Raw genomic sequence first — 13,289 nt, forward strand, 5'->3', positions numbered from 1 at the left:
TTCCATGGAGGCTTTCCCGCTTTTGTTCCTCAGAACAAGCCAATAGGGCTTATACCTGGTATTTATTAACAATAAACAGCACCCCCCACAGACGGAAGCGTAATGGAGATGCAGAGAGCACGTCCCTTCCGCGAACAGAAGATTCTAGCTAGCCCTGAGGGCTGTTGAAGCACTGAAATGGGAACGCTCAGCTGAGGTTTAAGTTACAGTTCATGTAAACTCTGCGTACTGAAGATATTGCAACACTCACAAGTTCTGCTTCTGCTGAATGTGGAAAAATTTCATGATGTTCTGCTCTGACAGTTCACTTCCGAAAACAGGTTAAAATACTTTTCAGAATTCTAGTTTCAGGCTTACAGCCACGTTCTACAATTAGTTTCCTGCCTAAAGCCCATAAATAAAGAACAAATACAACTCAGTTGATTAGTTTAATAAATCTACCATATTACAGACTAATGCAAACCAACAGAAGTCACATAGTAATTAGTGTATCAGACCTCATCTAGGGGAGAGTACTTGATAGTGAATAATCCCAGTAACTAAAGGGATTAAACTCAGTTTTGTTGAAATACCCCCTAAAAATGGATACAACAGTTTAAACTTAGTGTACGCCTTAGGAGCTGGTTTCAGTTTTCAAAACAGAATGTTGCTGTAGTGGACACTACCCTATTGGAATGCCTACATTATTTTTGTTTCTTAAACTAAAAGTTAGATTATGCAATTCTAATTGCAACAGGAAAACGGTAGATATTAGCAATATATTAAAAGCAAACTGTTATATGAAGTGTTAAACCTAGTCCTTAATTCAATTTAATGAATCACGTTTAACACGAAGACACTGATGTTTATAAGTACTAAAACAGATCAGTTTTACCACAATTTTTAAAAGGCAGATACATAAATTCAGAAGTTTAGTAACTCAGGCAGTCAAATTTCATCTTAAGCCATCCATGCAAGTTTTAGTAGCTGTGAGAAAGGAGCTATCTAAAAACAAACACTCCCCAACTACCCTTAAAAAGGATACAATCTTTAACCCCCCTGTGGCATTAATGCTATTTTTTACTCTTCCACTTCAGCACTTGTTTCTTTGAGCACAATGCTCTGTTTGTGGATAAATTCAGTGGCTTGTGATTCCCATTCTCCCAGCTGTTCAAATGAAGAGACGCATGGATCTTGATCTTTAACAGTATCCAACAGCTTGCACATCTTCTCCCGAATGCGTTGAGAATATCGCAAAGGGGTTACAATTTTCAGGTCTTTAGCACTGGAGTCATTTGCCTCATGGCGCATCTTCACGCTTAGGAAAAGAAAAAAAGTGATAATAAAAAAAAAAAATCACTAAACATAGGCACACCATCAAACAAATTACCTCTGTAGCATCTAGCAGAAACAGCAAGAAATGATTCCTATTCAACTCTTTCCCATTCCCATAGACAAAGAAAATAAGCCCTTTCCCATTCATACAGTGAAAACCAGATGTACAAACTCTTTTCTTGGGCAAAATATTTTAATCTGCAGAACCTCCTGAAAAGAGTTTCCAAAGGAAGATTCCCCCTCCCATTCCATCAGAGCGAAACTGTCCTTCCTGCTATGAGGGATAGCAGACAGCTGCCAGGAGTCCAGCTTCATCAGATGCCAAAGCTGAGCGCAACTTTCCTAAGTCTGCTATCTTAAAAGAAGCCTCGTGGCAAAGAAGAATGTAAATGTCATCTGTTTTGTCCTGAGATTACTACCCAGATTTTTGCCTCAAGATATAATTAAGATAATATTTACAGGACAGTTACATCTTGTTCACTTCTGTGTTGTACAACATACAACCACATCTACATTTGAAAAGGGGAGGGCTGGAGACACCTACTTTCTCTTTACCTAGCTCAGTGTAGAACTGCTACTGCCATGTGGGCTGTGGGAAGAGATCCTAAACCTGGAATTTCTGTCTCTGCCACAGAGAGGTTTGATTACTCTGTAGTGAGGCATTCAAAAAGCAAAACAGTTTGAGTAGATAGAAGAATCTATTTTAAAAGACTTCCTTCTGAAAGAAGAGGAAACAATCCTAAAAAGCTAAGTTCTTGAGAGCTTTTAACTAGGTGTTCACAAATGCAGTGCCTTGCCTCCCTGTTTCAACAGGATACAAACATTACTGTTGCCCCAGACACTGCAAACTTTCCACAGTTACCCAAAGTAATCTTACCTTTCCAAGTATGGCGTGGCAGATGGATTATATCTCATTAAATAAGATGTGTCATTCTCCTTCTCAGGAGAGAAGGATATGGCTATATCTTCTACCCCATCCTGATTCTGCTCTTCTGTTTCACATTTTCCTTTCTTTTTTGCACGTTCTTTAGTCTTGTGCTTTTTATTCTTTTTTGGCAAGATCTCTTGTCTCGGTTTCAAGTCTAAATCCATTTCTTCTTTTTTGATCACTTCGCTGCTAGTATCCACCTTCTTGTCATCACTATCTGCTTTTTGGTCGTCATCATCAGAGCCAAGATCCTTGAAGGCCTCCTGAACCTGCTCTACAGATGAATTTGGTTCCTTGCTGACTTCCACTACCTCACTTAAATGACCTTCTACCACAGTTCCCCCTAAAATTGAAATATTGAAGAAAGTACAGGTGTGATTAGTTACAACTAAAGAGAAGTTAATGTTTTAGAAAGATCTCTGAAATCTTAAAGCTTTACATGAGAATGAAAGTTAAGTATGTGTTGAGTCTGAGCCACAGCAATTTAAGTTACTAATGATTTTAGTCACGTTCATGAACCTGCAACATGAACACTCAGGCTAAGTACATCCTGAGAAGTCATTCTCTTCCTTCCCAAGCACAGAAGGTCTGCACAAGTATTTCAGTCAGTTTCTGGGATCAAATACTTGTCAGGTTATGTTATACTGAACAGGAATGTATATGGCTACTTTGCTTCCAAAATTTGAGCATTTACCACCTTTAACTGACACTATGCCATAACACAACCATGCATCTGCTAGTGCAGGAGTTTATGTGTCAGAGGCAACTGATTTTTAGCTCACAAGAAAGTTTTTATTTACTCTTTGATTATCAGGCTAAAATAGCTGGACAACATTGCTTTGATAGGGTTTAAGTAGAAAGTTTGAATATGAAAGTATCACCACTACTCATTTTAACATGCCCACAATTGAAAAGGATTAGTTTAGTCAAGGTTGTTTTCAAAGACAATTGAGTACAAAACGATCACAGAGAAGTTTCCATGAAATAGAATTTAATATAGGCACAAATAGTTTAAACAATTAGCTTGTATTGCCTGTCAAGCCAGACATTTAACTAGAATAGAGTACTTGGACTTACCATCCTCAGACTTAAAAAGGCTTTCAGTATTTTTCATAGTATCTATTAGTGTGTGTCGTAGTTCATCTTTAGGCTGGAAAAAAGTTATGTTGTTTTAGAAAAACAATTCCAAAATGAATCATCATTTCAGCTTATTTGGTATAACAGTTGCAGGGAAAGTGGTATAGACCACATGATATTCATGTTATAAACCCTTTATTTAATGCTGTTCAGACATAAGTCAGAACACAAGTGAATCCTGCATTTTCTGTATTTGGTGCACTAAGGCTGTATTTGATGGCCTGAAACCTTGCTGATATTAAAGCACAGGAATTAAGTCCATCGATGAATGTAAGATTAAGTTCTGTTCTGGGTTTCTAGTGATACTAGAAGCCTTGGTCCTTACTTTCTTCTAGGCAGAACATCATATGGTATTTTGATGATCCTAAACCTTTCTTCCTGAAAGTAGTTTCTACAGCTGTTACAGAGCAAACGAATATTTTTACGTTCAAGTAGGTCACATGGTTCTCCTCCTACTATAAAAGGATTTATTAAAGTCAGAAGTAGTTGTATTTTATATACACCATACTTTCATGCCTTCATATTTGTTAAATCTCAAACTTCCAGACAAGCTGCTTACCATTGCTCCTGCCAAAATGGCCTCCTCATAGACAGCAATAAGCTTCTCAAGAGGGCCCATCTGTTCAAGACGCATACAACAGATCCAATATTTTGCAAGCTTTTTAGCCCCAGGAATGCTGTGTGTCAGATCTTCCAACATGGCACGTACTTCATCGCCTTGACATCCCTGAAGTCAACACAGGAGCAGAGATTTAAGTGCAGTGAACATTTTGAGGTGCTGTATTTTAGCTGGATTTGAACTAGAAAGCAAGTATTTTTTCTTTCCTTGGAGAGTAACCCCAAAAGTTGAAGACGGCAAGTATTTCCAAGACTGAACTATGAATTTCAGCAGAAGAATTGTCATTCACCTATTCTTCCAAATGAGAATTATTTATACAGTATTGTAATAAGAAGGGATAGCAGAATGCATAGACATCTTCAGAACTACTTAAAACAGACTTTTTCAGAAGTCCAGGCAAGTTTCTGCAAATGCAAACTTGTTTTAGATGAATTACTTCATAGCTACTCTCATTACATTATAGCTTTTCTACTTTATTATGTTACCATTATTACTGTGGTATTGCCTAATCTTATTGGGTAGTTCAGTAAGTTAGTGAAGCTTAAGTGAGAACTAATTTCTTCAGGTGTCAGCAAAAAACTACTCTATTGCTTAACTTGGGGAGCAATTAGTCCCCTGCATCTGATTCACAGGTCCAGCACACCCATAGGACTTGCCTGTTGTAGGGACCTATATGATTAGAACTTGGTAGGCAAGGGACTGAATACCTGTTCGGTTAACTGCAGACATTCTGCAAGAGTCTTGTTGACTTTTTCACTATGTAATTCATGCTCTAAAGAATCACCAGAAGAGAGTTCCTGTTCTTCACTTTTAGACTGGGGTCTCAGAAGCACAGATACAGGAGGTCTCCTCATCACTCTTCCTCTAGATGCCCTCCATTCATCCAGGCGAGCCCTGCATTTAAGAATATTATTAGCTGAAGTGACAGATGTTTTATAATTTTTTACATTGACTGACACTAACTAGGGTAAGTCATACAAAGATGTACTTTCCAGATAGTCCTTGAGTCCTCCCCCTTTAATCCTAAAAATAATACAGCTGCCATTTAGACCTGCATGGAAATTTCAGAACCATACATATCACTATCTGCTTTAGGTAGCTACCAGGTCAGAACACTTCAATCTCTCCCTTTCCAGCAGCAAGGAGAGACTTAGGCTACAGACCCTTTTTTTCAAGTGAGGGTAAAAAGTACTTCTGATTTATTCATTTGTGCCACCTCCCTTCCCTAATCCCACTTCAAACCAGAAAACTAGAAACTATCTCTAAAGACACAAAGCATGGAGAGCAGCCCAGAAAAACCTTACACACAACTTCTGAAATCTGAAACTGACTTATAAGTGTAATTCAGTCTTCCTATATATTTCATTTCAACCCCATCCCCCTACACCACCATTTTTTAGTAAATGTGACTTTCTACAAGGAGCACTACCAAGAATACTAAATAACTTTTAGATTATGAATCTTCACCCCATCACCTAACCTGCATTCACCAAGCTGAAAAACATGTCACTGACAAGTGCACTCCTTCAGTCCATAAACACACTCACTTCTATATACATCCTGCATCAGTCATCTTTTTGTTTTTTTTAAAAGCGTGCCACTTTAAAAAAAGTGGCATACATATGCAGTTCACTTACAGGATTATGTGTCATGCCTAAGGCTGTCTCAACACTTAGCCTAAAAACCAGACAGCTTGAGCAATGTGCCTTTTCTATTTATAACCACACAGGACAAGCTGTAAGCCTGAAGAGCTGGTGCAATTAGTCTGAATCCTGATTTCTCAGTATTAAGTCTACAGTTTCAGTGGACTGCCCTTGAGCATCAAGTTCAAACACTCAGTTCTCTTATTTTTCAGCAAATCTACACCAAGAAATAGTTGAAAATAGATATTCTTGGAAAGAAGGTCTAAATACCTCCCAAGATCAAGCTACAACAGTAATTCAGTTACCTTCTCACTTCTGCTGACTCTTTTGGCAGAACAGATTTTCTGTTGCCATTAGTTTTAGAATTCCATCCCAACTTTGTATCAGGAACAACAGAAATTGGTTTTGCTGGAGCTTCTGGTCTTGCATCTTCACAAAAATCTGCACTTTTCTTCACTCCTAGCACTCTGCAGTCAGAACTGTTAGAAGCAGCTTTTGGCGGCTGTGGTCCCCTTCTACCAGTCATTTTTTGGATTGTTACTTTCTTTGGTGCTGCAGCAGATGTTGGTTGCCATTTCTTCAGACTGGACTGTGAGTTAATAGCAGCTTTGTCAGATGGTTTGCTCTGGAATTGGAGGGCACCATGTGGGTTTACAGAATTAGGGTAGTTTGTGACTTTGGTGGTCTTCAGAACTACACTACAGCTGCTGGTGGACAAAGAACTTGCTGCTGGTTTGGTGGCAGAAGGATGAAGCTTCTTGTCTGGCAAAGAACTCTTCTCACCCTCACTTTTTGGTGCTTTTCGGAAGGAGTTTATCTTGGATTGAATAACTCTGCCACGATATGTACCAAGCACTGGTTTCTTTGGTAGGCCGATAGTTGACTTTTGTTTTTCTGCCATCAATTGCTTCTCTTTTATGCTTTTTATTTGCAAGGAGGACTTGCTGAGTGACACATGCTGAGATTTTATTTCAGTAACTCCATCCTTGGAAGCATGATCTTCAGGATTATAATTTGTCCCTGATATGGAATTTGTCAGTATGATTGTGGAAGAGTTTAAAATAACATTTTTCTCTGAGGTTCCATTTGATTGGTCCCATAACAGTTTATTAGCATTCTCTTTATTCTCCTGAAATCAAAAGCATATCCATGGAGATATGTTAAAAGTACATTCATGCTGCATGTTACTTGTTTCCAAAGAGTTTTTCACTCACTTGCAGGACTAAAGTAATTAACAGTAAATGCCATTTTAAAAGTATCTACAAAAGTAGTGTACATATACTGAGTAGAGAGAGTATTTGTCAACTATTATTGCAGAATTCACATCAAAAAAATCAAATAAGGGTTGTTTAAACTCTGCCTTGGAAGTAAGAAGGCCTGAGGGCTACTGTCTTCTTACAGAAACAAAACTCTCAAAGCAACTGCTGGCTTTTAACTGCCAAAATCACCTTCTAAGGAAAGTCATAAAAGTAGAAACTTGCTTTAGGCTGTACATAGTCAAAAACAGTATCGCAGTTTGCATACCCCATCACTTAATGGCGGCACCATTCCTCTGCTTAGTGTGGATAGCCTAACACAAGCTAGTGAGTAAAGCCTTTAGTTAGGGCATTAGGATATGTTGCCAGAAGAGAGAGAATTTTTCTTAATAATGAGCTGTAGGATACTGTAGTTAAGAATAGACACCTGAGTTTTATATGGCGTTACTACTCTCTGAAACTCTCAACCCTGTGTTCTCAGCATAACTCTAGCCCAGATGCCATGAGAAGTAGCACCTAGTCTTTTCCTCCAAAGAAGATGCTCTACAGCACCTAATTCAGCATCATCCAAGCAGCAGCTTATGGAAGACTGAAAGATCCAAAGGCAGGAAAAAAAACATGTGAATGACACATGGAAGTCTGCAGAAGCTGATACTCTTCTCCTTTAAGGAGGTTGCCCTTGAACTTTAAGAAAACTACACCACATCTTACTTCTAGGTCTGTCATTCAGGCTTAGAAGTTAGATTTGACCGAGCCAATAACTAGAGTTTGAGTACAAGGGCTGTTGTTTCAGGAAGCTATGTAGTTTAACTCAACTTTAAAAATCACATAAGACATTAAGACAGACCAAAATATCACCCTTCAGGAAATTTCTAAACCAACTTTGTTCTCACTTTTGGAATTTTTCCCCTCAACACTCAATTTTGAAGTTTTAAGGGTTTTGCTTTCCTCCTCAAATAACCCCAGGTCTCTCACATCTTTCAGAACCCAAACTCAAAACCATCTAATGAGCACGGGTTTTGTGCCCAGTTTTTTTCCCTCATCTGTCCCTGAGAACAGGTCCAGAGAAGAATCTCTATTTTGCCATTTCTAAGCAGCACAACCACGTGTGTCTTAATTCTGGAAAAGTGACACAAAATGATATAGGGAAAACATTTGCTTGAACTCCAGTTAGGTTAAAAAAAAAAAAAAAACACCACAGAAATTCAGCAGTTTGTTAGTTGTTTCTTTTTTTCCCAAGTAACAGAGTACAATAGAAGAATCCTCTACTCTGACAGAAGACCTTGCTCAGATTTTAAATAACTTCCCCAAGGACTGAAAATATATCCAAAAAGTTCTGAGAGTCTCAAGAAAAGTTGTTAAAATTTAATAATTCTTTCAGCAACAATGGTATCCTCTTTAACCCTGTCTCCATTCAGGTACAAGCTGAATATCAGTATGATCCATTATATACAGTAATGCGAGAGCTCTCCAAAAAAACATAATAAGCAGTCATATAATAAGCAGTCACTGAATAAAGTCTTAAGAAACTGCACCTCTGCACCTGCAAGCTTCTCATGCTCTGGGAGTCCTGTAACTTAAATACAGTTAAAGTGAGTGTAATGTTGTAGCCACAGAAACAGAGTGCCACCAGTATTTGAATATCAGTCAAAAACTTACCATTTCTGGCTTTGGAGATATTGAGAGCTGTATTTTGTCTTGCAGTTTATTGCTAGTTGCTCTTCTAGTTCTACTACTGCTTAAAAAATAAGAAGATATCTTAAATCATCCTGTAACATAACAAAGGAATGTATTTTTACAGTAAGTTCACATGGTCCAGGTGGCAGTCTGCAGGCTGAATTCATGCTGAAGCATTTCTATTCAGCTTGTACTCTTACTCCAGAAAAAATAAATGGCTAAGCAACCACTGATCAGGGCCCAGGCTGCAAAACATCCCTTCTTATACCATAAAGAGCTGGCTAACAGAGGGGAAGAAAAGCAAACAGACCCTATTTACTGCAGGGGCCATTCTCATGTATAAGGATGAGCACAAACCTGTCTGGCCTGATGCATCTGCTACAGAAGGTCAAGTTTCTAAATGCTGCAGTTGAGGGGGAAGGAGAAGCAGCACAGGGAGTTGAAGTTCAGCTACTGCAATCATCAGAGGCCAGGCCATTTGAGGCCAGTCTGAACAAGGATACAGAGTTCCTACCACACTGACAGGTTCCAAAACCTGCAGTCAGGCACCAGAGCTGGCATTGGACTACCCCGTGAGGAACAAAACCACCAAGACCAGTATTGTCTCCTAGCAACTATGAAAATGTATTGACAGCTCAGAAGAAAAACATCTCAGTTTAAAGTTAAAAATCCAAATTCTTCCTCAAATGCCTCATGATACATTATATGAAACATGCGGCGCTATTGCATGTGACTGAAAATTAACATTCCAGTTAGCAACTGTTATCTTTGCATCAGATTTCTGGAAGACAGCTGAGTTGAAAATGAAGGTGAATTAGTGAAAATAAAGATAATTAGTGACTTTGAAATGCCACAAAAAGCAGTCTGCATCATGCTATCACCTCCGTGTCACCTATGATGGAGAATACATGTTAAGGGAACTGATCAGAAGTTAGAGAATCATAGAATCATTTAGGTTGGAAAAGACCTTTAAGATTGAGCCCAACCATAAACCTAACACTGCCAAGTCCACCTCTAAACCATGTCCCTAAGCACCACATCTGCACGTCTTTTAAATACCTCCAGGGATGGTGACTCAACCACTTCCCTGGGCAGCCTGTTCCAGTGCTTGACAACACTTTTGGTGAAGAAATTTTTCCTAATTTCCAATCTAAACCTCCCCTGGCACAATTTGAGGCATTTCCTCTTGTCCTATCACTTGTTACTTGGAAGAAGAGACCAACACCCAACTCACTACAACCTCCTTTCAGGTAGTCAACAGTGTGGAACAGCGATAGCTTCACAAAAGGGAAATATCTACAAAATAAAAGCATTAGTCATACCCACATACGTTATAGTCTTCAGTTAATTCATTGCTTAAAACTATGAAAAGCCCTGGAATTTAATAGCCAGAGAAGAAACTGAAAACAAGGAAAAGTAAAGTAGATCAAATTCTAAATCAAGAGTATTGCTACAATGAATTGGCATTGATTTTCTAACACAAGATAGCTTTCTACAACATGAAAGCACTTGCCTTTTCCTGCTACATGAGCAAGTCTTTGACAGATTATATTTATCCTTGTCATTTAAGTGTATTTTATATTCAAAGGTCATTGTTCAGTTAGATTTGTACTACCAAGTAATTCTTGCTATTGAACATGGGACCATGCCACCTCAAGTATACAAAATGGGAAGCAAAGCTTCACATTTAGAGGGGAACAAATTTCAGACTGAAATTTACTAGTTGCAAAAACATTGCTACACCATGAACTAATGTTAGACCTAGAACTTTCTGTACTCCTTCACACCATTGTCTTCTCTAAAGAAACTTCTGTTGCTTATTAGAAGGTCTTATACTAAGTGTCCAGACTTTAGAAACAGCAGGAAAATTTAAATACAAATCAATAAAAAGAAGCACTACTAATTGGTGATAGGTGCCCACATTCTGTTTGTAGAACATTTTGTCAACCTGCTGGCCATCACACAGGCTGGGTTTTATTACAATGTATTTGCTTTTAGCAGAAAATAGTGAATTAGTAGCTATAAAAACACAATGAAGCTAGATCAAGTGCATTGTGAACACATGCAGTATAGCCTGAGTAGAAAGAGAGGCGAGGGGGAAGTTATTTGCAGAAGGAAGGTTATAGAAGCAAACAGCAAAGTGGCATCTGAAATAAGAGCTCTGCCATGAGGGTATCCTGTCCAGTCTCAGTCTAGAGGAGCAGATAATATACTTCATGAATTGCATCTAACTTTTAGTATTTGCTGACAATAAAAGGACTTTAGGAAATCCATGGGATCACCGGACTATTGCATAGTCTCACCTTTTGGTTGAGGTTCTCTGCAAGAACTGCTATTTGTGTTTTTCCCACCAACCACAGACCTTTCTAAAGGAATATAAGCCATAGCAGAGATACTACCTGATCGATGTCTGGTTTTCTTGAATGGGAACGGTAGAAAAGGTCTTTTTTCTTGATAGATATTCTTCAACTTTTTGTCGTCTTTGTTCTAGTGGGTTTAAAAAAGAAAAAGACATATTATGTTTTCAGCTAAAATAGTAATGCCAAACTTTGTCTCTTCGAGAAAAAGGAAATGCAATTAGAAAAGCAAGACATTATGCAACATACACTGTGGATTAAGAAAGTCTTTAGTTTAATATTCACATTTTACGATGTCTTACACATTCTCTCATTTCTTGAGAAAGGCTCTATTCAAGGGACAGTTGAATGTCATTTCACAGCTATGCAAGATGGCTGTTTCACTGCATTAAGCTAAAAACCATAATTTTGTGATGGGACGAAGTTAGGCTCGCTCTGTTGTCTTCTGGATGCCTGTCCAGTATTTCACATACCATTGGTTCAACAAGCACACTTTTCACAGTAGTAAGGTAAGGATACCACACATGAAAAACACCATGCACATGAACCCAACTGACCATATGCAAAATCATTTCCCTTGTCATCTGGGCATCCGCGCAACTGTTGGACCAATGGGAATGTTAATAACAGCACAAAACGATCCTGAGAAGGTCTTAAGCCAGCTGTCACTGTCTTAATATAGAAAGTCGCTCAGAACAGGGTACTATTTCCCATGTTTTCGCTGGTTGACTGCACACCAGAGACTTACATTCTTCATAGGACTACACTGTTGATCTTTTTCAGAGACCTTTCCTTATTCCTGTAGGGAGCTAGTGACCTTGGCTTGCTGGAAGCAGCTGGGGTAAGATGGTCCTGCCACCCAAGGCAAGCTAGTCAGTCTAGACAGTTAAGACTCCAAGTCTTACAACTGTTTCACATGCAGTGGGATGTGAGAGCAAGAAGTTAAAGCATTATCTTTGACTCAGAACAACAATTCCTTTGTGGCATTTGGGAACTCATGGCATTGCACCATTCTCCATCACAGACAGGCTCATTCAGCAGTGGAAGTTGTCAAAGAACTTGCATATAAACCCCAACTTCTGCCCCTCCTAGGCAGGCGTGAGTCACCTTTTGAATCTCTTTGCACATGCTCTCTGTCCTTCATATTTTGCCTTGCCCGTTGTTCTTGATTCACACTTCAGAAATCTCTGCAAGGTCCATCAACATGTTCCCTTAATGCTGAGATATTTCCGTATTACTGAAGTTCAGACTGTAGAGATTGCTAAAACATTATCGTCTTTGAGGACCTGAATGTTAATCCTGAAAAGAATTAAGCACTTGATTGTGCACTCTCCGTGGTAAAAAGTTGTCCTCCCACAGAATGGGATAATTACCCTGAGGACCTCCTCCTAGTATGGGAGAGCTGAAAAAGGCAAGTTCTTTCTCACACACTGACACACCAAAGCCTGAAACACACAGCCAGCAGAGTGGATTGAGACTTAGGCTTGCTGCAACGCTCTGTTTCGTTTAGGATATAGTGCTTTTTTAGCACACCTGTCCAAGCCCGCGCTGAACGAAGCCCGAGAGGCGGCGTACACCACCTGCTTCTCAAGGCGTACACCACCTAGTACACCAGCGGCGGACCTGCCAAGAGATGCTGCACAGCAGCAAGCTCGGCGTGCACCCTGAGCCCCCCCGGACACCTTCTGCTTCAGAAACTCGGCTCTCGCCGACTCCGAACAGCAAAGCCCCATCAAAACCATTCGGTTCGTACAACTCGCAGAAGCCAAACCGCTCAGAAGATAACAAAGAGAAGAGTGCCAGTCTAGACCGGAGCATTTGGTTGTTTCAATAGGCTGCCCTTACGTTAAGGCGTGCCTTCCATCATGAAGGAAGGCTTTCGCCCCAGGAGCCCTGCCAGGCGGGGACAGCACCAGCACCAGCACCGGTCCCGGCCCTGCGGGGGGAGGAGGGAGTCTCGCAGACCTGGTCGCAAGCTCCGAGGCCGCGACAGCGGGCGCGGCTGCCAAGACCTGCCGGGTCCCCGACCCCGCCTGAGGCGCCTGCCCTCACCTCCCGCTCCCCTCTGCCACCGGCTCCTGCCTTGACCGGCGGCGGCCTTACCCGGAGCTAGGCGGAGCGCTAACGACAGGCAGCCCCGGCGGCGAGCAGAGCCCGGTCGAGCCCCCCTCCCCGCGGCCTTACCTCGGTACGCCGGCTCGGACCTGCGGCTGGCCGGGAGCTGAGGAGGAGGACGCGCCGCCATAACCGCCCGCAGTATCAAGGCGGCTGACGATGGCCGTTTGAAACCCGCGCCGCAAAGCGCCTCCCTGATTGGTCCGGCCGCGGGGCTTGAACTGGCCAGTGGCGAGCGGGAGG

The 13,289-nt window shown here is 40.6% G+C and overlaps 1 protein-coding gene across 1 annotated transcript; it reads right to left on the reverse strand.

The window, feature by feature from the left end:
* Positions 1 to 415: 415 nt before the first annotated feature.
* On the reverse strand, positions 416 to 13,246 carry CKAP2 (cytoskeleton associated protein 2). Its single transcript, XM_030036477.1, has 9 exons — positions 13,116 to 13,246; positions 10,974 to 11,061; positions 8,557 to 8,632; positions 5,947 to 6,770; positions 4,706 to 4,892; positions 3,939 to 4,106; positions 3,320 to 3,392; positions 2,192 to 2,585; positions 416 to 1,297 (listed from the first exon to the last, which is right to left on the reverse strand). The coding sequence occupies exons 1-9, from the start codon at positions 13,174 to 13,176 to the stop codon at positions 1,060 to 1,062; spliced, it is 2,109 nt and encodes a 702-aa protein (XP_029892337.1). The 5' UTR covers positions 13,177 to 13,246; the 3' UTR covers positions 416 to 1,059.
* Between the last annotated feature and the right edge of the window lie 43 nt (positions 13,247 to 13,289).

This window comes from Aquila chrysaetos, chromosome 14 (assembly GCF_900496995.4).
Source record: "Aquila chrysaetos chrysaetos chromosome 14, bAquChr1.4, whole genome shotgun sequence".
In the NCBI taxonomy this organism is placed as follows: Eukaryota; Metazoa; Chordata; class Aves; order Accipitriformes; family Accipitridae; genus Aquila; species Aquila chrysaetos.